Source organism: Oncorhynchus tshawytscha, linkage group LG30 (genome assembly GCF_018296145.1).
Source record: "Oncorhynchus tshawytscha isolate Ot180627B linkage group LG30, Otsh_v2.0, whole genome shotgun sequence".
Lineage (NCBI taxonomy): Eukaryota > Metazoa > Chordata > Actinopteri > Salmoniformes > Salmonidae > Oncorhynchus > Oncorhynchus tshawytscha.
Window position 1 is genome coordinate 29,544,393 of NC_056458.1, and position 27,918 is coordinate 29,572,310.

Below are 27,918 nucleotides of genomic sequence, written 5' to 3' on the forward strand. Positions count from 1 at the left end.
ATTATGTATGGGAGGAGTACAAATTGAAGAAGTGGCAGAAACCAAACTACTGGGAGTGCAGCTAGACAACTGCTTATCATGGTCGTCTCAAATAACTAATCTATGTAAAAAAAATATATATATTAAAACAGCATGCATAATCAGAAGGATAGCTAAATATTTACCAGGGAAAATCCTTCAGCAAATAACACAGGCATTGGTTTAGAGTCAAGTGAACTATTGTTCGGTGGTCTGGGGAAATGCATCATCTAGTGAAGTTAGGAGACTGCAGAATGCACAGAATAAAGCAGCAAGGATTGTTTTAAGGTGGAGATATGGTTCTTCTGTTGCAGTCATGCGCAGTGTTCTTGGTTGGTCATCAATCGACAAGATAATTGAAATAAAACATGCTTATCTTATTTTATAATATACATCATTTAAAACGGCCAAGTTCTATTCACAATGGTATTCAGTTGGTAAGAGACAGACATTCCGTAAATACTAGGAATAGATTGTCCACCATCTATGCGTTATCCAGACAGAAAAAAGAAATGGGCAAAAGAACATTTCGATTTAGAGCAATAAAGAAATGGAATAAATTAACTGAGCAAACTAGAAACCTTTCAATATATAAGTTTAAACATTATTTAAAAACAATTTAAATATAGTATATAGAAATGTTGTGGGACTATAGTAGATGAAGAATCAATATTTTTTTAAATATTTTTTTAATTTTTAGATTGATTATTTATTGGGTCATTATGCTAGTGTATTATGTATGTTTGTAATAGTGTGTTATATGTGAAAGTGTGTTTGTATTATAAATTGTATTTTAATGTTAAGGACTCTTGGAAGATTAGTCCAAATGGGGACTAAAAGAGATCCTAATAAAATAAAATAAAATAAAATCTCAGTGTCCCTCCTTTCTGCTCTGTTCCGTTCCAGCATCATTCTGACCCTGTCAAAATGCTAATCAACCAAGCTAACGTATTCACAGGCTCTGGTCAATGCAGCTAGTTTTCCTGTCATTCTACACATAGAATGATAAGTAGCAGGTTCCAGGACAACCTAATAATGTAGCCATTGCGGACACAGTTAGCCTGGTCTCTACAGTACACACATGGGGCAGCTGCTTCTCCCTTCACCTCCTCACCTTCCCCCTGCCATTTTCCTCATTAATATTGAGGGCTTTGAGCCTTGGAAGGAGGGAGGAAGGGAGGGGAGGAGGGAGTTATGGACAAAGGGAGAGAAGGAGGAGGGGAGAGGGGGATGATGATTCCGTTAGGCAGGCAGGTGATGTAGCGAGCGAGCAATGCACAGGCGCTCTCTCTTTCTCTCTCTGAGGCTGCTTACTAATTCGAAAACAACACGCTGCTAGCAGCAGAAAGAGATAAGCGAGGGGGCTGTGTGTTAGTGGAGTAGAACAGACGGACAGAACAGCACCGGACATTGTCATGGTTCTTTCTTTCTCGTCCTCTTTTTCTCTCCAGTCTCTGGAATGACTGTAATTGCTGTTGGTTGGTCAATGTTGGGATTTGCAGAGGAAGGTGCCGTAGTGCAGATCTGCCTTGCCTAGGACAAGGAGGGACCGTCTCTCTGTTTCTAAGCCATATTACAGGAGGCACAGTTACTGCAGGTAATCTATTATTCTATCTATCCTTCTCTACCTCCACCTCTCCCTCCGTCATTGTTTTCCATCATCTCCCTCCCTCTTATGTAACCATGGTCTTGTCTTCCATCTCTTCGTCCCCTCATCCTCTCTCTTCTCTTCCTACCCCAAATCCATTTTCTTCCATAATGGCTATGGGAACTGACAAGCGTGTTCTCATGTAGCCAATGAAAGTAATAGATGTAAACATATTCATATTAATATTCATGTTTACCACAGAGAGAGGCTACGGCAGGCAGCCACACAGCCATATGAATATGAATAGCAGGAGACGTGTTTGTATTGTTCTGAGCTAAATATGATCCACCCATCGCTATATCGATTGAATTGTCCCAAATATGTCAAAAATTGATTATATATTTGTTATTTTATAGCCATAAGATCTTATTGAATGAAATTATGGCAATGGATTTGGCATAACAACAAATATTGATTTATTCTCCAGTCAGTGTGCTAGCGTTTGTTTTTGCCAGTGTAAAATGGGGACAGCTATTTGGTTACATTGTATTAAAGGACATCTGATGAGATTCTGCAATTGTTTTTTTTTGGTCTTGGTGGTTTGTGGGTGTTTTGGCCCTAGGCAAGGAGCAAAACAGTGGTAGGTTAACACCACCATCACCTGGGTCCATTGGTGAAGGTCAAATGCCCCATTCACACACAGATGTGTGCACACCATTACACTCACTGCATATACTTTCACATGGGCATACACATACAAACACGCAAACAAACTCATATTGTCACTCTCAGCCATGATTTCACGGCAGTCTACCAGAACAAAATAATGTTCTTCTATTTTCAGTCTTTTCTTTATATCTTCCTGCAAGATGTTCATTAGCACATGGACTAAGAACTAACAAAAGTTCAAAGCTTCTCATGTAGCCATGAAAAGCTGCAAATATCTCTTACTATATTTAATGTATCTCCCATAAGCCGCCTCCAATGTCATTTTAGAGAATTTGGTAGTACATCCAAACTGGCCTACACAACCGCAGACCACGTGTAACCACACCAAGCCTGGACCCCCACATCCGGCTTCTTTATCTGCGGGATGGTCTGAGTCCAGACACCCGGACAGCTAATTCAATTGTGGGTCTGCACAACTAAAGAATCTCTCAAACTGTCAGAAACCGTCTCAGGGAAGCTCATCTGAATGCTCATCGTCAGAGATGTAACCGACTTCAGTGGGCAAACACTCACCTTCGATGGCCACTGGCACACTGGAGAAGTGTGCTCTTGACGGATGAATCCCGGTTTCAACCAGTGGGATTATGGTATGTGCATGCACAACGAACACAATTGTATTTTATCGATGGCAATTTGAATGCGCATAAATACCATGACGAGATCCTTAGGCTCATTGTTAATGCACAGCCCCATGTCGCAAGGATATGTTCAAAATTCCTGGAAGCTGAACATGTCCCAGTTCTTCCAGCCTGCATACGTACCAGACGTCATCCACTGAGCATGTTTGGAATGATCTAGGTCGACGTGTATGAAAAGGCCAAACTTATCCTACATCAGCATTCCAACTTCGAGATGCTATATGAATACATATAGTGGGGCAAAAAAGTATTTAGTCAGCCACCAATTGTGCAAGTTCTCCCACTTAAAAAGATGAGAGAGGCCTGTAATTTTCATCATAGGTACACTTCAACTATGACAGACAAAATGAGAAAAAAAATCCAGAAAATCACATTGTAGGATTTTTAATGAATTTATTTGCAAATTATGGTGGAAAATATGCCCTTTGCTGATGGAACGAGGTTTTCACTCAAAATCTCACGATACATGGCCCCATTAATTCTTTCCTTTACACGGATCAGTCCTCCTGGTCCCTTTGCAGAAAAACAGCCCCAAAGCATGATGTTTCCACCCCCATGCTTCACAGTAGGTATGGTGTTCTTTGGATGCAACTCAGCATTCTTTGTCCTCCAAACACGACGAGTTGAGTTTTTACCAAAAAGTTATATTTTGGTTTCATCTGACCATATGACATTCTCCCAATCTTCTTCTGGATCATCCAAATGTTCTCTAGCAAACTTCAGACGGGCCTTGATATGTACTGGCTTAAGCAGGGGGACACGTCTGGCACTGCAGGATTTGAGTCCCTGGCGGCGTAGTGTGTTACTGATGGTAGGCTTTGTTACTTTGGTCCCAGCTCTCTGCAGGTCATTCACTAGGTCCCCCCGTGTGGTTTTGGGATTTTTGCTAACCGTTCTTGTGATCATTTTGACCCCACGGGGTGAGATCTTGCGTGGAGTCCCAAATCGAGGGAGATTATCAGTGGTCTTGTATGTCTTCCATTTCCTAATAATTGCTCCCACAGTTGATTTCTTCAAACCAAGCTGCTTACCTATTGCAGATTTAGTCTTCCCAGCCTGGTGCAGGTCTACAATTTTGTTTCTGGTGTCCTTTGACAGCTCTTTGGTCTTGGCCATAGTGGAGTTTGGAGTGTGACTGTTTGAGGTTGTGGACAGGTGTCTTTTATACTGATAACAAGTTCAAACAGGTGCCATTAATACAGGTAACGAGTGGAGGACAGAGGAGCCTCTTAAAGAAGAAGTTACAGGTCTGTGAGAGCCAGAAATCTTGCTTGTTTGAAGGTGACCAAATACTTATTTTCCAACATAATTTGCAAATAAATTCATTAAAAATCCTACAATGTGATTTTCTGGATTTTTTTTCCTCATTTTGTCTGTCATAGTTGAAGTGTACCTATGATGAAAATTACAGGCCTCTCTCATCTTTTTAAGTGGGAGAACTTGCACAATTGGTGGCTGACTAAATACTTTTTTGCCCCACTGTACTCAGAGGCTTCTCTGCAGAAAATAAGGGTGGGTATGATGGGAGACAGAGAGACAAAGAGTGAGAGGAGGGGCTAAATATTATGTCTGTCTTTCGATGAAGTGGCACTTTGCTAAATAATGTGATGAGAGAAAGGAAGAGGCTTACGCAATCTTGTTTTAAATGGATTCCTTTCCACGACACTCCCTGGCTATATGCAAAGATCCAGGAAAAACATTAGTACTCTCACTCCTGTAATTGCACTGCATCAGAACTTGGACTGACACACAACTTTCATCCAACAGTCTTCCACAAGAATCAACTGTTGTTGTTAATTTTGTACAGACCACTCCATACGTACCAGGATAGTAATAACAAGAATTACATACAGAGTAATTCATCATTGAGGATGTCTGATAATTATAGCTATATGACCTCATATACTGTAGATTTAAGTGTTTAGGATTTGCACTTAAGTTGGTTAGTGTCCATCTTGAACAATGTTTCCCAAATTTCATGGTGCTTAGTACAATCTTGCTGTGAAACAGAATTTACCACAGAGATAAAATCTATAATTAGCACATTGTCTAAATTTAGGGCTAGCTATGCCCTTTCTTTTGTTGAGTATCGCTCTTAAGACAACATAACTGGTGGAGACTGTAGTGTCTTTATAATGACTGTCAGTCCCTGAATCCCTTTCCTCATCAATGAAATCCCACCAGTATTGCTTAATTAACCATTTTGGTTCCCTGGGGGACTGGGTCTTTCCTGGTCCAGCTGAGTCCTTTCCTCTTTGTCTGGGAGGGACTTTGCCATTCCAGACGTGCTACAAAATTTATATGTGTATTTTATTGGTAAATATCCTATTGAAATTACTCTAGATAACTGATGTGTGAATTTATCATGTAATCAGGTATTTTTACTCCAGCACTAACACACCTGATTCAACTAACCACCAAGCCTTTGTTTGTTGAATCAGATGTGCTACTGCTGATGCAGCAGATGGCCGAATTATCACTACTGTCTTCCTGAGACCTGAAGTACTGGTGCCGGTGCTGGGACCCAGAAATGATTTGTCTTTTCTGGGTCAGTGGTATTGACAGTGTTTCTGAAGTATGATCTAATGACTCAAATTGAAAAAAGCAACCCCCTGTAAAGTCCATGTTGTTTTCAAATTTTGGTCTCTTCCTTCCCTATGCTAGGGCTTCTTTCTCTGTCATTGACTTGTGATTGGGGACACCCACCATGGAGGCCCCGCTTGTGTGCCTGGATGAGGAGTTTGAGGACCTCAGGCCCTGCCGGGTAGAGGACATGCCCCTCAGCCGACCCCCTTACAGCACCGTCTCCCTGACCCCCATCACCCGTGAGGACTTCTCTGAACTGGAGAACTTCTCTGAGATGATGAGTTTCAAGTCCATGGAGGACCTGGTCAACGAGTTTGACGAGAAGCTGAATGTCTGTTTCCATAACTACAACACCAAGACGGAGGGCCTGGCCCCCGTGCGCAACCAGTCTCACACCGAGGAGGACGAGGAGCGGCTGCAGGATGAAGAGTAAGTGTCAGCCACCACCTTTGTGGTTTGTAAGCTTAAGTCTGACCTCAGCATAAAGGGTCTGTGCTTTTGTGATAAGAGTTTAAGATACAAATGGTGTATCACGGGGAAGTGATTTTTCACTTCATCTGCTTACCTTTTGAGTTGTACAATGCACCCCAGTAATCTTTTTGATAATATGGCACATTCTTTGCAGCAATCTTTTGAACAAAGCATTGGTCAATGCTTACTTGTTTAGGGAGTCCATCATGTCTGATGATGTCTTCCTCTTCTGTCTTCATACTGCATACTTTTGTGACTGTACAATCCTATTCATAAGGCACACTATTTACTGCAAACAGAGCATGTAAAGTCTGGGTATGGTGTGAAAGGAGCAGCTATGAACACGACACCTATTAATTCATTATAGTTTAGATAGCTGTGATGACTTGTGGTATTCTATCAGCTAAACAGAGCATTGGCTGATATACCACTACTGTTATAAAAATACCACTGGATAGCTCATGACCCAGCATTCAGATCCTGATACTCAGCCCACCTCACAGCGACCAAATCACCCACCAGCAGAAAAACACAAAAACACAAACCACCCGTGTGACCCTGCCCACTCCAACAGTCCACAGCCGGTATAGGCCTTGAATTATTAAATGTATTTTTGAACGCTCTTTTGGTCTGTCGCTGCCTCTACCAGCAGGCAGCTAGCACTCCCATTCGCCAACAGCCTCTGAAGCAGAAACACAGACATTCTCGCATTGGGTGGAAATAAACCCTCTTCCTAAAAATAGCTTGGTTGTAGGTGCCCTTGGGTATGCCTATTGAACCATATTCAGAGTACATAGGACCGAAGGACAAAGTATTGATGATATACAATGATATACAAATTTGTATGTTGGGGATGCTGTTGTTAGCATGTAGGGGTGCATTAATGACCTTGTTTTGCATTTGATGATCTACTGTATTCTACATTACACTGCAGGGTTAGAAACTGCATCAAATGATGTTTCTGATTTGAATGTTTTGAAATTGGTTCCCCTATCCTTATCCTTGTAGTGATGCAATGAATATATACACACATTTATCCAAGCATTATTTTATCTAGCCAAATGTGATAGTTTATAGATTATTTATGTTATGCAACACAGTTGATGGAATGACCGGTTCAATCTAAAGGCCAGATTAGCTAAAGGTTTGCAAACATATGGGACAGTGCTGTACCAGCTAGTTCCTGTTTGGCAGATGGAGAGATGGCTGGTGTGTGGGTTTTTGTGTGTGTGTGGGACAACACAACAGGCATGACCTCTAAGGTCATGAGTCCTGACGAATGGCTGCTTGTTTCCTGCATGGTGAATGGCTGGGCAGTGCCACTAAGAGGATGGTAGGGTGTGGATGCCATGCCAAGCTGGGTGAAAAACACGGAAAGGGAGAGTTCTACTCTGGTCATTTTCACAAGGCTAAAGCCTTGATTGGACCGAGGATCTTATAGTTCGAAGAGGACTTGCACAATGCTGTAAGGGGCTGTTTTTATCTATACTTATTCAAATTGGACACCTGTAAAAAATGTGTAAACTGTCAGTTTAGATTTTATTGTTAGTTGACTGTGTGCATTGCAGCCTGGACTGCAATGGGGGAGGATTTTGATGTGCATTTCGATTTGATTAATTATGTTGACAAGTTCAGGGACATCATTTTTGAGAGACCGCCCAAAACAGAGTGAAATAAAAGAGCAACAAAAGAGAATGAAGCACAATAATGTGATGTGAACATCTCTTCCTCTGCATTCACTGTCTGCAAATGTTCAACGGAACACTGATAGAAGAAAATGGCTGCAGATATACAATTGACCATTTCTATCAAATGTGATTTGGGTAGAGGAGGGTCATCTAGGTCCTCTTCGATGTAATCCATCCTCCTCCTCAATTTGTTTTAATCACAAACCACCACTGAATTTGGGATTATTATTGAATTACCATTCTATGCCCCCCCAAAAATGGCCTGTTTCCTGATAGTTACATCCTTGAGGACTGATAGTGTTTTGTGCTGTGTTGTGTGTGGGATGTCCTGACTGTTTCAGCATTGGTGACTGAGTGTTTGTCTTGTGCCGGATTATATGAGATGTCCTGTTGCAATGTTGGTGGCTAAGTGTGTTTGCATCTCCTTTTTTTGTGTGCATTTTTACAGTGTATTTTTGTTGTGTTGCAGTGTTGGTGACTGAATGTGTGTTTGTTTATGTCCATGTTTCAGTGTGTGGGATGCGCTGATGGATAACTACGTCCCTTCCTCTGTCTCCAGCTGGGACAACCCCAACTCAGAGGGATTCAAAGGCAACCTCTCCGATCAGGAGGTAACGCCCTCCAATATACTCCAAAATACTTTAAGGTCATCGGAAGAATCATGTTTCTCCATTTTCCAACCCCCTTTCTTCTCCACTGGAAAGACAACATTCTGAGACAACATCTTGGAAGTACATTTTTTCATTAGATCTTTAGACTTTTATTTGAATGGATATGTTTGACTGACTGCAGTGTGTTCTTTAGTGAGGCAATGTGGGAGAACATGCTGTAAGAGATCAACATTTTAGCAAATGTGCAAGCTAGAGTGTGTTGTGCTTGTGGTGCTAACGTCACCTGACCTGACACCAAAAATCAAGGCTGAGCTGCCTTGATTGCATGCTACTTAGTATCTGTCAATCAACCCCCCTCCTCCTACACCTTCTCTCCCTCTCCTCCTCTAGTCTGCTCTCACATGCAACTGCAGGCACTGGGTCAGGGCCATTACGCAGACAGACAGTCCCCAGCAGGAAGCTACTGTATAAGCGACTCTCCAAACAGTGGAAAGCATTCCATCAGCATTTACCCTTCCATGCCCCCGGTTTAGTTTATTACTGATTGAGGGAAATGGCATAAAAACAATGCGCATCAAAAGCAATCAAGTAGAAAACAGACAGTCAATGGACAATAGTTATATTTGGGGCAATTTGAGTCTGACTAAGCACAACCCAAACACTTTCAAATTGGCTTCTAAACTTGAGGGTAGTAAATTGTATTTTGAGCTGAAGAGCAGAGAGAGCAGAGGGGGATAATGGGGTCATATTTGGGTCATGTTCACTAGCTCCCTAAATGCCAATGCTAATAATCTAAAGATAAATCCAATATAGGTGAATGGCTTTTCTGTACTCTTATTTATAAACCTTGTTTCCATGGTTTCTGTTTCCAATACTAAGAAGTTAAGCTACTTTAGCACTAATGTGGCTGAATGGGTTTCCATGGTTTCATTCGTTCTCTCTTGTATTCTACAGATTCATGAAAAAGAGGAGGAGGAGATGAACGAGAAGAACGACAATGCCAACTGCCTGAGCGAGGAGCCTCTCCTCACTGCTGATCAGGTGACTACAGACACATATACTTCCTGTTATCCAAAGGACTTGGTAGGACTTCCAGTTAAGTACTGAATATTACTGGGTTTAGTTAAAGTAACTGTCCAGTGTTTCCCGATTTCTATGAAATATGACCTATAATTATTTACAACACAAGTTAAAAAAGTTTTCCTTAAAAGAAAATGGTAATAAGTATGTTAAAAAGCATATTTTCTGTGCTGGAATGGTGTGGGCGTACCCAACAACAGAATGGTGTAGGAGTATACCGGTCATTCAAAATATTAATGCAAGTAGACCGCTTATTGACAATCATCCTCTATGAGGAAGTAGCAAACATTTTTTAAATGGTCTGTTTGAGATATAAGTTAGAGGTGGGTTTTTCTCCAATTTATGCTTTGGCCACAAATACGAATAAAAGATGAGTCAACAACATTATTTTGGTATGAGTTAACAGAATATTAACTTTTAAATGTGAGATTCTCTCTGGACAGTTACTTTAATCTAATTTAGACTAATTTAAAACATACAAAAGTAGAATACATTAACTCCCCCATATACTATAATAATAGTGGTTAGAAAGGCCAAGTCAATTTAGGCCAAGGCTAAATGTATAGCAAGACTATTTATTTCAAGTAGCTCCCTTCTACATTATAGCATAGGCTACTGTACATTCATCTACCTTACCTCCATCTCTCCAACTCAAAGGTCATTGAGGAGATAGTTGAGATGATGGAGAACTCTCCGGACCCTGGTGAGACAGAGGAGGATGACGAGGAAGAGAGTGGACACTCCTCACCCAAGACTAACCCATCCCTTCTGGAAGAGATCAGACAGCTGTCCCAGGCCGCCAATAACAACATGCCTTCTTATGAAGGTAAGTGTACAAAAACTAAGTGTTGACTGAAGGGTTAAACACCAAGTCACATTTACCAAGGAGTTAAATGAACATTTTAGCAATTCAAGGTCCAATTGAGATTTTCATTGGAGTTGTGGACAGACACTTTTTCCAAAATCTATTTCCTGTTTATACAACAGTGTGTAAAAAGAAAGTGACCTTTGACCGATCTTGTAGTGGTTAAAGATGTGCTCTATGAGTTGTGACTGTATCACTGAGTAACCTTGTCTGAGACAAAAATATGTAAAGTTGTTAGAGTTAATGGCTAGGGTTTAGCTCAGTAGGCTAACGCCCTGCTTATAGGACTTTGATTGGGTTCCTAGTTCAGACAATGTGGTTGTCTTATCAGTTTACCTGAGTAAACATCTGGAACTTTCATCAGTCTTCAGCCTCTATGGTGAATATAGGATGAATAACTGGACAAACCTGCAGCAGGCATTTTTCGTATGAGTCGATCATTTCAGAGGGCCATGTCACACACTCAATATGGTTCCCTGTGGAAAGACATTGTGTGACCATGTGGCTCTCCTGCATGAGACACATTTTTATTTGTCCTGCTTGGTGTGTGTTTGTGTGTGTTTACTTCCAAAAATAGTAGTAATATTGGACAGTATCACCCACAGTCACAGAAACAGTCAAAGGCCAGTTCCTCTTCTCAGAATTTAATGTCAAGACTAATGAAAAACGTCATAGGTGACATACGGGTGATATCATCCCATTTTCCTCCCATTTATGTAATCAATTCATATACTGTATGCAGTAGCGGTGCGTGGGTAACATCACTGGGGAAGCCAAGCCCACCCGCCCAATAAAGACATTACAATCTATGTGTTGTGATAATTGCATTGTTTGCTCTATAACCTGTTAATTCATATGCCTTGCGACCGTGATATATAGGCCTTATGGCCGAGAAATAAGAAGACACAGTGGCCAAAATAAATACAACCACACCTTTATTTTATCACAAAACCAGATAGCAATCTCTGTCCAGTGAAGTGGTTCCAATCCTGGTTCCAATCCAGGCTGTATCACAACCGGCCATGATTGGGAGTCCCATAGGGCGGCGCACCATAGGCCCAGCGTCGTCTGGGTTTGGCCGGTGTAGGCCGTCATTGTAAATAAGAATTTGTTCTTAACTGACTCGCCTACTTAAATAAAGGTTAAATTAAAAATAAAACAAAAGGCCACAAAGAATATTGCATGTACAGTAACAGACAGTTACATGACCTACAAGCAAGTTAATGTTTCCGACATTTTCAGACCACTAAACAAGTATTGATTTAGAACCTCAGAGAGTTACTGCAAGTCGCAAAGAAAAAAGCAGCTGCCTCCACTATTCCAGCACCATTTTAACTTCAACATTTCAACATCATCAAATCACATCTACTTAGTCTAATAGAGTAACAACTAAAAGATACCCAAAAATGTTTTGTTCAATCCACGTAAGCTAAATGTGATGTGGCTGTCCATGGTTCTGATTTGTGTGTGCGTGCGTGTTCGTGAATGTAGAAAAACATTTTGACTCGTAGAGAAATTCCAATGTCATCCTCCTCTCTTTCATGTTGAGGAAACAGTCAATCACAGTCTGTCATACCTATACACGCTTTTATTGTTTATTGTCCTAGGCTAAAATGCTAGCTCGCTACCCTAACTTCCATTCATGGGAAACGTTAGATAGTTAACATTAGCATTCTACATCTAGCTAAATATTGAACTTCCATCCTCCCAGGTCAGGGGCACAACAATGTATGAATTAATGGTTGGATCAAAATCACTGTTAAAGTCATTGGCCAGTACGGAGAATGAAGTAAAACCACAAGTCCAAATCTCTATTTCCATCCATGGCTAATTTAGGAAAAGGCCAATTTTAGCTAGCTGGCTAGCTAGCCACCGGAGGACAACAACACAACGAGGTGCAACAGTTCAAGTATGCTCTCAATGGGATTTGATAGGAGTGACGCCAAATCCAAGCTGGCTTCCCTTGACACTTTTTCTGGTGCGCCAGGACCATTCACAGTTGAGCTCGCTCAGTTTAGCTCAATGCTGATTGGTACATTTTTTATACTTTTTTGTCAAGGGAGGCTAGATACTCACTGGCTTCCCTTGCATTCAATGCTATGGGCGGCATCAATGTCATACTCGTTTGAACCAGACAGCATCAGTTTGATGGCCTACATGTAGAGAGACAGAGGGGCGCTGTTTCGCTCACTTGGATGCTTTCTCCTTTAAGATACATTCAGCCTCTTGTGAATTGAAGTACAATTATGAAACACAGAGAGACAAAATAAATATTTGTATTATTATTATACATTTTTATTATTGGTCCAAAAAATTGTGAAGCCTGGCTTCCCATGGCATCCATGAATACACATCAATTCAATTCCTGCCCTTGAGGCCTGAAGTGGTACTGGGCTCATATTCATAAAGTGTCTCAAAGTATGTGTCTCAAAGTATGCTGATCTAGAATCAGTATTGCCTTTTATATCACAATGAATATGATTATATTGACAGGTGGAACCTGATCCTAAATTAGCACTCTGAGATGTTTTATGAATACAGGCCCAGGTTTCCTTTTTCCCAAGCAGTTTATGTCATTGTGCTTTGTCCCTCAAGGAAAGCAATTTGATATCCCTTCTACAGTATATAACATTATGCATATTGAATCGCTGTTCACCTCTATGTACAGTTAGCCTGGGCCTAGATCTATTCGTAACAATGACCGTAAGAGTTGGCTATACCGCACTTGGAATCAACAGGCTAATGTAGCATAGCTCCATACCTGATTACAACCATTGTCTCCTCCCTTCTCCCTCCAGACCTATGTCAGTTTGCCTGGGTTCAGATCTGTCTGTTTGTGACAATGACCATAGGATTTGGCTATTCAGCTCATGCAGAGCGGGGCTCCAGGCTAATGTAGCTCTATACCTGACCTCCATGCCTCTCTCTCCCTCCAGGCTTGAGTGTGATGCCCAGCTCGGCCCTGGTGGAGCTGCTGTGCCGGGTGGAGGCGGCCATCAGAGAGTACTCCGAGGAGCTGGTCACCCAGCTGGCGCGTCGTGACGAGCTGGAGTTTGAGAAAGAGGTGAAGAACACGTTCATCACGGCCCTCATGGAGGTGCAAAACCGGCAGAAGGAACAGCGGGACACGGGCAAGCGCAGGCGCCGGGTCGACAAGGGCCTCAGTCTGCAGGGTAACGCGATAACCACGACTGCGATTGGTGGAACACCTACTATGATCAACGCCTGCACAGACTCCAAGCCCGCCTCCATGCCTACGAAGGTTAGCACTGAGGGATTGACACATACCAATGTTGTATGATGATGATGGTGTTTGTATCAAAATCAAATCAAATCAAATTTTAGTCACATGCCCCTAACCAACAATGCAGTTAAAAAAAATACAAATAAGAAAAAGAAATAAAAAGAACAAGTAATTAAAGAGCAGCAATAAAATAACAATAGCAAAACTATATACAGGGGGTATCGGTACAGAGCCAATGTGTGGGTTAGTGGTTAGTGCCCTTAGACGAACCATCAAACAAGCAAAGCATCAATACAGGATTAAGATTGAATCTTACTACACTGGCTCTGACGCTCGTCGGATGTGGCAGAGCTTGAAAACTATTATGGACTACAAAGGGAAACCCAGACGCAAGCTGCCGAGTGACACGAGCCTACCAGACGAGCTAAATGTCTTTTATGCTCGCTTCGAGGCAAGCAACACTGAAGCATGCACGAGAGCACCAGCTGTTCTGGATGACTGTGTGATAACGCTCTCGGTAGCCGATGTGAGAAAGACCTTTAAACCTCAAAAAAGCCCCGGTGCCAGATGGATTACCAGGACGTGTACTCAAAGCGTGCACGGACCAACTGGCAAGTGTCTTCACTGACATTTTCAACCTCCCTGACTGAGTCTAATCTTTCAAGCAGACCACCATAGTCCCTGTGCACTATGAAGCGAAGGTAACCTGCCTAAATGATTACCGCACTGTAGCACTCACAACTGTAGCCATGAAGTGCTTAGAAAGGCTGGTCATGGCTCACATCAACAGCATGCTCCCGGATACTCTACACCCACTCCAATTCACATACCGACCCAACAGATCCACAGATGACTCACTGCACACTGCCCTTTCCAACCGGGACAAAAGGAACACCTATGTGAAAATGCTATTCATTGACTACAGCTCAGCGTTCAACACCAAATTGCCCACGAAGCTCATCACTAAGCTTAGGATTCTGGGACTAAACACCTCCCTCTGCAACTGGATCCTGGACTTCCTGACGGGCCGCCCCCCGGTTGGTAAGGGTATGTAGCAACATGTCTGCCACACTGATCCTCAACACTGGGGCCCCTCAGGGGTGTGTACTTAGTCCCCTCCTGTACTCCCTGTTCACCCACGGATGCATGGTCAGACACGTCTCCAACACCATCATTAAGTTCCGTAGAGGATCCTCGTCAGTAGAGGATGCCTGGTCGTTCTTTAAAAGTAATTTCCTCACCATCTTAGATAAGCTTGACCCTTTCAAAAAAATGTAGAACTAATAACAAATAAGGTCCTTGGTTCACTTCAGACCTGAAGGCCCCCGACCAGCACAAAAACATCCTGTGGCGGACTGCACTAGCATCGAATAGTACTCGCAATATGCAACGTTTCAGGGAAGTCGGGAACCAATATACACAGTCAGTCAGGAAAGCAAAGGCTAGCTTTTTCAAACAGAAATTTGCATCTTGTAGCTCTAACTCCAAAACGTTTTGGGACACTGTAAAGTCCATGGGGAACAAGAGCACCTCCTCCCAGCTGTCCACTGCACTGAGGCTAGGAAACACAGTCACCACCAATAAATCCACGATAATTGAGAATTTCAATAAGCATTTCTCTATGGCTGGCCATGCTTTCCTCCTGGCTACCCCAAACCCAGCCAACAGCTCCGCACCCCCTGCAGCTACTTGGCCAAGCCTCCCCAGCTTCTCCTTCACCCATATACAGATAGCAGATATTCTGAAAGAGCTGTAAAACCGGGTCCTGTACAAATCAGCTGGGCTAGACAATCTGGACCCTCTCTTTCTAAAATTATCCGCCGCCATTGTTGCAACCCCTATTACCAGTCTGTTCCATCTCTCTTTCGTATCGCCCGAGATCCCTAAAGATTGCAAAGCTGCCGCGGTCATCCCCCTCTTCAAAGGGGGTGACACTCTAGACCCAAACTGTTATAGACCTATATCCATCCTGCCCTGCCTTTCTAAAGTCTTCGAAAGCCAAGTTAACAAACAGATCACCGACCATTTCGAATTCCACCGTACCTTCTCCGCTGTGCAATCCAGTTTCCGAGCTGGTCACAGGTGCACCTCAGCCACGCTCAAGGTACTAAACGATATCATAACTGCCATTGATTAAAGACAGTACTGTGCAGCCGTCTTCATCGACCTGGCCAAGGCTTTCGACTCTGTCAATCACCGTATTCTTATCGGCAGACTCAACAGCCTTGGTTTCTCAAATGACTGCCTCGCCTGGTTTGCCAACTACTTCTCAGATAGAGTTCAGTGTGTCAAATCGGAAGGCCTGTTGTACAGCTGATTCTCAAGATCTTGCACACTAATGAGATGCTATTGAGCCCACACTACTACACTGTCTGAGCCAGCAACACCCGTTGGGGTGGTGTTGTCATCATGTTTGACATCATGTTTGACAGTCTCCTGGGGGTTAAGGAGGCTCTCCAGGAAATGGCCCTCTGCTGATATGGACAGCCCCATCAAGAGGATCCTCCTGGATTATGTATTTTGGGAGAGAGTGGTAAGGAGTCTGAATCTCCTGAAACCTATTGCAGTAGCCATTGCAAGGATTGAGGGAGACAATGCCATCCGGTCTGATGTACAGACTCTGCTTGCAAATGTAAGAGAAGAAATTCGTACTGCCCTGCCCACTCCACTGTTGCTCCAAGCAGAGGAAACTGCAGTTCTGAAATACATCAAAAAGCGACTTCTGCCTGAAGCCCAAACATGCCGCAGAGTACATGTTGGACCCCAAGTAAGCTGGCAAGAGCATCCTGTCTGGTGCAGAGATCAACAAAGCCTATGGTGTCATCACTACCGTGTCTCGCCACCTTGGCCTGGATGAGGGCAAGGTTCTTGGCAGTCTGGCGAAGTACACTTCCAAGCAAGGGCTTTGGGATGGTAGTCATGCCAACATATCTCACAGACACCTAGTGGAAGGGACTTTGTGGATCTGAGGCACTTTCCTCTGTTGCCTCCATCATCCTCCAAATCCCACCAACATCAGCTGCCTCAGAGTGCAACTGGTCCTTGATTGGGAACACGCACACCAAAGCACGCAACAGGCTGACCAATACAAGGGTTTAAATATTGGTGGCCCATCCGGGCAAATTTGAGGCTTTTTGAGCCTGACAACGAGCCATTCTCAACAAGGTTGAAAAGTGACAGTGAAGATGAGGCCATCAGATGTCTGATGTTCAAGAGGTGGACATTGAGGAGGTCCAGGGAGAAGACATGGAAGCCTGAGAAGAAGACAACCAAAGCTTTCGTTTCTAGACTATCATTTTACAGATGTATGTTGCAAACATTTTTGGGAGATGCGATGGATCATTGAGGATCATTCAATATTCCCTACAATTTTCTACATTGTAGATTAATAGTGAAGACATCAAAACAATGAAATAACACATATGGAATCATGTAGTAACCAAAAAAGGGTTAAACAAATCAAAGTATAATTTATATTTTAGATTCTTGAAAGTAGCCACCCTTTGCCTTGATGACAGCTTTGCACACTCTTTGTATTCTATCAACCAGCTTCATGAGGTAGTCACCTGGAATGCTTTTCAATTAACAAGTGTGCCTTGTTAAGTTAATTTGTGGAATTTCTTTCCTTGAGCCAATCAGTTGTGTTGTGACAAGGTAGGGGTAGTATGCAGAAGATGGTCTTTCACTAAATAGGGCTAAGTCCAGCTCAAATAAGCAAAGAGAAATGACAGCCCATTCTTACTTTAAGACATGAAGGTCAGTCAATCCGGAAAAATTCAACAACTTTGAAGTTGCAAAAACCATAAAGCGCTATGATGAATGAGATCCGCCACAGGAAAGGATGACCCAGAGTTAACTCTACTGCAGAGGATAAGTTCATTAGCGAGTTACCAGACTTAGAAATTGCAGCCCAAATAAATGCTCCACAGAGTTCAAGTAACAGACACAACTCAACATCATCTGTTCAGAGGAGACTGTGTGAATCAGGTCTTCATTATCGAATTGCCGCAAAGAAACCACTAATAAAGGACACCAATAAACAGAAGAGACTTGCTTGGCCAAGAAACACGAGCAATGGACTTTAGACCAGTGGAAATATGTCCTTTGGTCTGATGAGTCAAAATTTCTGATTTTTGGTTCTAACCTCCATGTCTTTCTGAGACACATTGTATTTTTGATTTGTTTAACACTTTTGTGGTTACTACATGATTCCATATGTGTCATTTCATAGTTTTGATGTCTTTACTATTATTCTACAATGTAGAAAATAGTCCAAATAAATAAATACCCTTGAATGAGTAGGTGTGTCCAAACTTTTGACTGGTACTGTAGCTGCCCAATACCATGTTAGTTCTATCGATTTAGTAATGACAATGTAAGAATGGAGGCTAGAGTCAAATACTGTAGCCCTCATCATAATGTACAACCAGTCAATTTACCATTGACCTGTGGTGATGTCTGATTTTAATATCATAAGCATTCATAACTGCTCCTTTTAAATTAACAGCCTTCATAAATGCTGTTGGGTTCAAATGAAAGTTTATTTGTCACGTGCGCTGAATAAACAGGTGTAGATCTTAGTGAAATGCTTACTTACAGGGTCTAACCAATAGTGCAAAAAAGGTATTATGTGAACAATAGGTAGGAAAAATAAATAAAACAACAGTAAAAAGACAAGCTATATACAGTAGCGAGGCTATAAAAGTAGTGAGGCTACATACAAACACTGGTTAGTCAGGCTGATTGAGGTAGTATGTACATGTAGATATGGTTAAAGTGACTATACATATATGATGAACAGAGAGTAGCAGTAGCGTAAAAAGAGGGGTTGGGGGGGCACAGTGCAGATAGTCCGGTTAGCCAATGTGCGGGAGCACTGGTTGGTCGGCACAATTGAGGTAGTATGTACATGAATGTATAGTTAAAGTGACTAATGCAAATAGTCCGGGTAATCATTTAATTACCTGTTCAGGAGTCTTATGGCTTGGAGGTAAAAACTGTTGAGAAGCCTTTTTGTCCTAGACTTGGCACTCTGGTACCGCTTGCCATGCCGTAGCAGAGAGAACAGTCTATGACTGGGGTGGCTGGGGCCTTTGACCATTTTTAATGCCTTCCTCTGACACCGCCTGGTGTAGAGGTCCTGGATGGCAGGCAGCTTAGCCCCAGTGATATACTGGGTCGTACGCACTACCCTCTATAGTGCCTTGCGGTCAGAGGCCGAGCAATTGCCGTACCAGGCAGTGATGCAACCATTCAGGATGCTCTCGATGTTGCAGCTGTAGAACCTTTTGAACCATGCCAAATTTTTTCAGTCTCCTGAGGGGGAGTAGGCTTTGTCATGCCCTCTTCGTGACTTTCTTGGTGTGTTTGGACCATTCTAGTTTGTTGTTGATGTGGACACCAAGGAACTTGAAGCTCTCCACCTGCTCCACTACAGCCCCATTGATGGGAATGGGGGTGTGCTCGGTCCTCCTTTTCCTGTAGTCTACAGTAATCTCCTTAGTCTTGGTTACATTGAGGGATAAGTTGTTATTCTGGCACCACCCGGCCGGCCTCTAACTTCCTCCCTATAGGCTGTATCGTCGTTGTCGGTGATCAGGCCTACCACTGTTTTGTCGTCTGCAAACTTAATGATGTTGTTGGAGTCATGCCTGGCCATGCAGTCGTGGGTGAACAGGGAGTACAGCAGGGGACTGAGCACACACCCCTGGGGAACTCCAGTGTTAAGGATCAGCGTGGCAGATGTGTTGCTACCTACCCTCACCACATGGGGGCTGCCCATCAGAAAGTCCAGGATCCAGTTGCAGAGGGAGGTGTTTAGTCCCAGGATCCTTAGCTTAGTGATGAGCTTTGAGGCTACTATGGTGTTGAACGTTGAGCTGTAGTCAATGAATAGTATTCTCACATAAGTGTTCCTTTTGGTGTTGATGTGAGCCATTACCAACCTTTCAAAGCACTTCATGGCTACGGACGTGAGTGCTATGGGTCTGTAGTCATTGAGGCAGGTTGCCTTTGTGTTCTTTGGCACAGGGACTATGGTGGTCTGCTTGAAACATGCTGGTATTATAGACTTAATCAGGTACATGTTAAAAATGTCAGCGAAGACACCTGCCAGTTGGTCAGCACATGCCCGGAGTACACGTCCTGGTAATCCGTCTGGCCCTGCAGCCTTGTGCATGTTTAAAGGTCTTACTCATGTCAGCTACGGAGAGCGTGATCCCACAGTCATCCGGAACAGCTGATGCTCTCATACATGCCTCAGTGTTTCTTGCCTCGAAGCGAGCATAGAAGTGATTTAGCTCATCTGGTAGGCTCGTGTCACTGGGCAGCTCTCAGCTGTGCTTCCCTTTGTAGTATGTAATAATTTGCAAGCCCTGCCACATCCTGCCACAATTGCAAAAATCGCTGAAGTTTGAGACTTTTATCTCCCTCACCAACTTCAAACATCAGCTATCTGAGCAGCTAACCGATCGCTGCTGCTGTACATAGTCTATTGGTAAATAGCCACCCATTTTCACCTACCTCATCCCCATACTGTTTTTATTTATTTACTTGCTCTTTTGCACACCAATATCTCTACCTGTACATGACCATCTGATCATTTATCACTCCAGTGTTAATCTGCAAAATTGTAATTATTCGCATACCTCCTCATGCCTTTTGCACACATTGTATATAGACTCCCCCCTTTGTTTTCTACTGTGTTATTGACTTGTTAATTGTTTATTCCATGTGTAACTCTGTGTTGTCTGCTCACACTGCTATGCTTTATCTTGGCCAGGTCGCAGTTGCAAATGAGAACTTGTTCTCAACTGGCCTACCTGGTTAAATAAAGGTGAAATAAATAAAATAAAAAATCCGACGAGCGTCGGAGCCGGTGTAGTATGATTCAATCTTATCCCTGTATTGACGCTTTGCCTGTTTGATGGTTCGTCGCAGTGCATAGCAGGATTTTTGCAAGCTTCCGGGTTAGAGTCCCACACCTTGAAAGCGGCAGCTATACCCTTTAGCTCAGTGTAAATGTTGCCTGTAATCCATGGCTTCTGGTTGGGGTATGTACACTGTGGGGACGACGTCCCCGATGCACTTATTGATAAAGCCAGTGACTGATGCGGTGTACTCCTCAATGCCATCGCAAGAATCATGTTCCAGTCTGTGATAGCAAAACAGTCCTGTAGTTTAGCATCTGCTTCATCTGACCACTTTTTTTATAGACCGAGTCACTGGTGCTTCCTGCTTTAATTTTTGCTTGTAAGCAGGAATCAGGAGGATAGAGTTGTGGTCGGATTTACCAAATGTTGCGGGAGGTTCCGGACCGTGGACCGTCGCGGGTGGTTCCGGACAGTGGACCGTCGCCGGAAGCTCCGGACAGTGAACCATCGCCGGAAGCTCTGGACTGTGAACCGTCGCCAGAAGCTCTGGACTGTGAACCGTCACCGGAAGCTCTGGACTTTGAACCGTCACCGGAAGCTCTGGACTGTGAATGCGTACTGGAGGCCTAGTGCGTGGAGCTGGTACAGGTGGCACCGGAATGGTGACACGCACTTCAGGGCAAGTGCGAGGAGCAGGCAGAGGACGTACCGGACTGGGGAGACGCACTAGAGGCCTGATGCGTGGATCTGGCACCGAACTGGTGACACACACTTCAGGACGAGTGCAAAAAGCTGACACAGGACGTACCGGACTGGGAAGGCGCACTGGAGGCCAGATGCGTGAAACCGGTGCAGATGGCCCCGAACTGGTGTCACGCTCTTCAGCACGCCTGTATGGCAGCATTCTCATCGCTACCACCTCTCTCCGGAATTTTTCATCAAATTCCTCCTCCAACTCCCAAACAGGCTCTGGCACTCTCCGCTGCTCGACCGCCAGCTCCATGTGCCACCCCCCCAAAATCTTGGGGTTTCTGTGGCCATGGTCGACGCTGTCCTTCCATGCTCCTTGCCGACTCCCGCCAAGGAAGGGTCTCGTGTCCTCTCATGTCCTCCCAAGTCCAAAACTTCTTTACCTCATTGTCACGCTGCTTGAACCTTTGTGGGTGGGATATCCTGTCACGATCTTGGAAATGAGCGGACCAAGGCGCAGCGTGAGTATCGTCCCACATATTTATTAAAGTGAAACTACCAAAAACAAAACAACAAAACTTACAAAGACCGTGAGGATGTAGTGCTCAAACACAGTAACACAAACAATCAATTTGTTTTTATCCCACAAAACACAGGTGGGGAAATAGCTACCTAAATATGATCCCCAATCAGAGGCAACAATAAACAGCTGCCTCTAATTGGGAAACACATTAGCACCAACATAGAAATAATTATACTATATCACCCCCTAGTCACACCCTGACCTACTACACCATAGAGAACCAAGGGCTCTCTATGGTCAGGGTGTGACACTAATCTACTACACTGCTCAAAAAAATTAAGGGAACACTTAAACAACACAATGTAACTCCAAGTCAATCACACTTCTGTGAAATCAAACTGTCCACTTAGGAAGCAACACTGATTGACAATAAATTTCACATCCTGTTGTGCAAATGGAATAGACAACAGGTGGAAATTATAGGCAATTAGCAAGACACCCCCAATAAAGGAGTGGTTCTGCAGGTGGTGACTACAGACCACTTCTCAGTTCCTATGCTTCCTGGCTGATGTTTTGGTCACTTTTGAATGCTGGCGGTGCTTTCACTCTAGTGGTAGCATGAGACGGAGTCTACAACCCACACAAGTGGCTCAGGTAGTGCAGCTCATCCAGGATGGCACATCAATGCGAGCTGTGGCAAGAAGGTTTGCTGTGTCTGTCAGCGTAGTGTCCAGAGCATGGAGACGCTACCAGGAGACAGGCCAGTACATCAGGAGCCTTGGAGGAGGCCGTGGGAGGGCAACAACCCAGCAGCACGACTGCTACCTCCGCCTTTGTGCAAGGAGGAGCAGGAGGAGCACAGCCAGAGCCCTGCAGAATGACCTCCAGCAGGCCACAAATGTGCATGTGTCTGCTCAAACGGTCAGAAACAGACTCCATGAGGGTGGTATGAGGGCCCGACGTCCACAGGTGGGGGTTGTGCTTACAGACCAACACCGTGCAGGACGTTTGGCATTTGCCAAAGAACACCAAGATTGGCAAATTCGCCACTGGCGCCCTGTGCTCTTCACAGATGAAAGCAGGTTCACACGGAGCACATGTGACAGACGTGACAGAGTCTGGAGACGCCGTGTAGAACGTTCTGCTCCCTTCAACATCCTCCAGCATGACCGGTTTGGCGGTGGGTCAGCCATGGTGTGGGGTGGCATTTCTTTGGGGGGGCGCACAGCCCTCCATGTGCTCGCCAGAGGTAGCCTGACTGCCATTAGGTACCGAGATGAGATCCTCAGACCCCTTGTGAGACCATATGCTGGTGCGGTTGGCCCTGGGTTCCTCCTAATGCAAGACAATGCTAGACCTCATGTGGCTGGAGTGTGTCAGCAGTTCCAGCAAGAGGAAGGCATTGATGCTATGGACTGGCCCGCCCGTTCCCCAGACCTGAATCCAATTGAGCACATCTGGGACATCATGTCTCGCTCCATCCACCAACGCCACGTTGCACCACAGCCTGTCCAGGAGTTGGCGGATGCTTTAGTCCAGGTCTGGGAGGAGATCCCTCAGGAGACCATCCGCCACCTCATCAGGAGCATGCCCAGGCATTGTAGGGAGGTCATACAGGCGTGTGGAGGCCACACACACTACTGAGCCTCATTTTGACTTGTTTTAAGGACATTACATCAAAGTTGGATCAGCCTGTAGTATGGTTTTCCACTTTAATTTTGAGTGTGACTCCAAATCCAGACCTCCATGGGTTGATACATTTGATTTCCATTGAATAGACAACAGGTGGAAATTCCAATGGAATAGACAACAGGTGGAAATTATAGGCAATTAGCAAGACACCCCCAATAAAGGAGTGGTTCTGCAGGTGGTGACTACAGACCACTTCTCAGTTCCTATGCTTCCTGGCTGATGTTTTGGTCACTTTTGAATGCTGGCGGTGCTTTCACTCTAGTGGTAGCATGAGACGGAGTCTACAACCCACACAAGTGGCTCAGGTAGTGCAGCTCATCCAGGATGGCACATCAATGCGAGCTGTGGCAAGAAGGTTTGCTGTGTCTGTCAGCGTAGTGTCCAGAGCATGGAGACGCTACCAGGAGACAGGCCAGTACATCAGGAGCCTTGGAGGAGGCCGTGGGAGGGCAACAACCCAGCAGCACGACTGCTACCTCCGCCTTTGTGCAAGGAGGAGCAGGAGGAGCACAGCCAGAGCCCTGCAGAATGACCTCCAGCAGGCCACAAATGTGCATGTGTCTGCTCAAACGGTCAGAAACAGACTCCATGAGGGTGGTATGAGGGCCCGACGTCCACAGGTGGGGGTTGTGCTTACAGACCAACACCGTGCAGGACGTTTGGCATTTGCCAAAGAACACCAAGATTGGCAAATTCGCCACTGGCGCCCTGTGCTCTTCACAGATGAAAGCAGGTTCACACGGAGCACATGTGACAGACGTGACAGAGTCTGGAGACGCCGTGTAGAACGTTCTGCTCCCTTCAACATCCTCCAGCATGACCGGTTTGGCGGTGGGTCAGCCATGGTGTGGGGTGGCATTTCTTTGGGGGGGCGCACAGCCCTCCATGTGCTCGCCAGAGGTAGCCTGACTGCCATTAGGTACCGAGATGAGATCCTCAGACCCCTTGTGAGACCATATGCTGGTGCGGTTGGCCCTGGGTTCCTCCTAATGCAAGACAATGCTAGACCTCATGTGGCTGGAGTGTGTCAGCAGTTCCAGCAAGAGGAAGGCATTGATGCTATGGACTGGCCCGCCCGTTCCCCAGACCTGAATCCAATTGAGCACATCTGGGACATCATGTCTCGCTCCATCCACCAACGCCACGTTGCACCACAGCCTGTCCAGGAGTTGGCGGATGCTTTAGTCCAGGTCTGGGAGGAGATCCCTCAGGAGACCATCCGCCACCTCATCAGGAGCATGCCCAGGCATTGTAGGGAGGTCATACAGGCGTGTGGAGGCCACACACACTACTGAGCCTCATTTTGACTTGTTTTAAGGACATTACATCAAAGTTGGATCAGCCTGTAGTATGGTTTTCCACTTTAATTTTGAGTGTGACTCCAAATCCAGACCTCCATGGGTTGATACATTTGATTTCCATTGATAATTTTTGTGTGATTTTGTTGTCATTACATTCAACTATGTAAAGAAAAAGTATTTAATAAAACTATTTCATTCATTCAGATCTAGGATGTGTTATTTTAGTGTTCCCTTTATTTTTTTGAGCAGTGTATATTCATAATAACTCCGTATAAGCTGTATGATGGCATAGAGAAATGTTATAATGTATTTAGAATGCATCACAAGAAAGCTGTCTCATAGAAAGTGTTACTAAATCCGTGTTGTGATGACCGAGGGTTGTTGTTACTCACTGCTAGTGATTGTCTGTGTTCCAGCGTTTCAGTATGGAGGGTCTCTCCAACATCCTGCAGACAGGCATCAGACAGACATTTGGCAGCACAGGGATGGACAAACTGGTCAGACACTTAAGCATTTACAGCTTTTAGCCACCAAGTATATCAGTGTGTTAAATCTACAATGAAGCATGTGGGTTCAACACTGGTACATTACTTCCTTAACTGTCTCTTTGTCTTCATTGTGCAGTATCTAAACACGGTAATTCCATATGAGAAGAAAGCAAGTCCTCCAACTGTGGATGACCTTCAGATGATCACTAATAGTAAGTAGGCAGGGAAATAAAATGTAATGCTAAGCTAATGGGTCGTTTTCCAAGTTTGTTTTTTGCCCAAACACTACGCATCTGATTCAAATAATCAAAGCTTGATAAAGAGTTCATTAATTTGAATCAGCTGTGTAGTACTAGAGTAATAACCAAAACGTGCACTCGTTAGGGTCCCCAGGACCGAGTTTGGGAAACGCTGTCTGAAACACACAAATTGACCCTCAAAATTTGTTTTGTTCAGATAGTCTGGTACAAACCTCATTTTCTATTTGGTTAGTCTGTGTCCCATCTGTTAGGCAACTTGTAAGTCAATGCCTACAATGTTCAAAGAACTCAATCCCCAGCAGTGCTATACTCAGTGCTAAGAGCCACCTTGCTTTGCTTTTCTCCCCACAGTTCTTTATGCCATGAAGGAGGACAGTGAGAAGGTGCCTACACTGCTAACTGACTACATATTAAAAGGTAACTAATGCTTTATTAGGTTTAGAAACACTTAACAATGCATAGGTATAACTCTAAGTGTGAGGGAATAACTCATTGAAAAGCATTTACAGTATATTATCCAAGTAAGGGTCAACAAAAGTGGAAAGTACAACATAACCTGATACATGGTACCTAAAGGGGCTATACTGGTATAATAATTAAGTGAAGCCAGTTCAGATGGGGAACTCAAGTGTTTACATAGTGTGTTTGATAGCATCAGCTGAAATCGTACCAATCGGATTCAAACAACACTTCCTACCTTAATATGGAGGTCTATAGAGTACCACAGTATGAGTCATAATACCCATAAAACCTAGTAGCCAAACTTGGAAATTGTTTCAATCGCTTTTCCACCATTCATTTTTTCCCGTTGTTTTTTTTTAGAAACATTTAAATTAACATTTAAATTTCATGTATGCTTACTCTGGCATGACATTTTGATAACTGTAAATCTATGACAAGGTGACTTTTATCCATATATATTCGCCTGTATTTACCCTCCAAAAATGAAATGCTAATTATCTGCTAATGTAGCTATCATAAAGAACTACAAATGCCATGATGATCTGGACGAGACTTCTGAATCGAGGCAAAGGTAAGAATCTCTGGATTAACGATCTAATGTTAGCTACATTTAGTCATTAATAAATTGGCCACATTTCTTTAAAAATGGACAATTCTCTGTCTTACACAGTTGTCAAAATGTTATGCCAGGGTAAGCCTACACGAAACAGAGCCCTTATTTTAAGTGTTTCGAAAATAACCTATGGGAAAAATTAATGGTGGAAAAACAATTGGAACAATTTCCCTGTTTGACCACTAAGTGTTATGGGTATTATGACACCTCCACTGTGGGGCTCTTTTTGAGTTGATCAGTTCTTCACACACATCATCTGCTGCTGTGCTAACCTATATGATTGGCTTCTCTTTGCTGCTTAATATGGCTGCTGCTGCAGCCATTGTTCCCTCCTGCTATTTATTGTCTGTTTTCTGCTAGCCTACTTACTACCACCCCAGCCTCCAGCTGTTTGGTTCTGCTTTTGTTCCCGTCAGGGGGATTGGTATATCTCGCTCACTGCCTGTATTCTAATGGCACTAAGCTCCCCTAAGGGAGCAGAGCCTAATGCCAAGACCACGTGTTGTCATCTATTTTCTAATAAATGGTTAAATGAATTTGAGTTTCCTGTCTGAACTTATGTCATGTGAAAGGGGGCTGTAAAAAAAAAAAAATAGGCTAATGATAACGTTTAGCTAATATGATAGTTGACAAAGCATATAATTATTATAACGATGATTGAAGTATCCCTAATTAACCACAAAAAAAATTCTCCAGTGCTGTGTCCTACTTAAAGAATTCAAGCCATGGGCTGCTGTCTGACGGAGACTTCGGAGGAGATTCTCCAATCTGGCAACCCTCCACCCGTCCAAGCTGCATGAGCTCCCCCCGCTTTCATTGTCAGCCATGGACCGTTACCATCTAAAACACTGTACCTTACTCATCTAATAAAATTACTCCTTTTTGCTGAGCTCACCTTGTCCTTCCTGCACACTAAGATCCATCCGGAGCCAAAATGGCTGTCTCCTGAATACTACTGTATGGGGCCACTGTACTCCCACTGACAAACTGATCTCTATTCAGAGCATGACAAGCAAATACTGTCCAGTGACCACACAGTTATACAGGGATGAGTTTGTTTTGTTGAACAATTTGTACAGAGATGATTTGATGTTGTTATGAGATATTCACACGGCTAAGTTTTACTTCACTACACCTCAGGCCCAAAGGGGTTTGGTTCTGATGCCATTTTGTCTGTAGACACAAACGTCACATTGTAAAGATTATAGAGGAGTTCTGGGTTCAAGTCCAGGCTCTGTCGCAGCCGGCTGCAACCGGGAGAACCATGGGGCGGCGCACAATTGGCCCAGCGTCGCCCAGGTTAGTGGAGGGTTTGGCCGGCAGGGATGTCCTTGTCCCACCACGCACTAGTGACTCCTGTGGCGGGCCGGGCGCAGTACACACTGACACGGTCGCCAGGTGTACGGTGTTTCCTCCGACCCAATGGTGCGGCTGGCTTCCCGGGTTAAATGGGCATTGTGTCAAGAAGCAGTGCGGCTTAGCAGGGTCGTGTTTCGGAG

The 27,918-nt window shown here is 44.0% G+C and overlaps 1 protein-coding gene across 3 annotated transcripts; it reads left to right on the forward strand.

Annotated features, from left to right (window-relative positions):
• Positions 1–1,241: 1,241 nt before the first annotated feature.
• On the forward strand, positions 1,242–27,718 carry LOC112228449 (fasciculation and elongation protein zeta-1). Of its 3 annotated transcripts, none has more exons than XM_024393778.2 (10): positions 1,242–1,615; positions 5,638–5,988; positions 8,230–8,329; positions 9,284–9,370; positions 10,067–10,235; positions 13,211–13,536; positions 25,013–25,093; positions 25,221–25,296; positions 25,696–25,761; positions 27,116–27,718. In XM_024393778.2, the coding sequence occupies exons 2-10, from the start codon at positions 5,681–5,683 to the stop codon at positions 27,130–27,132; spliced, it is 1,230 nt and encodes a 409-aa protein (XP_024249546.1). In that variant the 5' UTR covers positions 1,242–1,615; positions 5,638–5,680; the 3' UTR covers positions 27,133–27,718. The 3 variants fall into 3 exon arrangements, with proteins under 3 accessions (XP_024249546.1, XP_024249547.1, XP_024249548.1); XM_024393779.2 differs by having other exon boundaries at positions 8,278–8,329; XM_024393780.1 differs by lacking the exons at positions 25,013–25,093; positions 25,221–25,296; positions 25,696–25,761; positions 27,116–27,718 and adding an exon at positions 20,778–20,806.
• Positions 27,719–27,918: the final 200 nt, after the last annotated feature.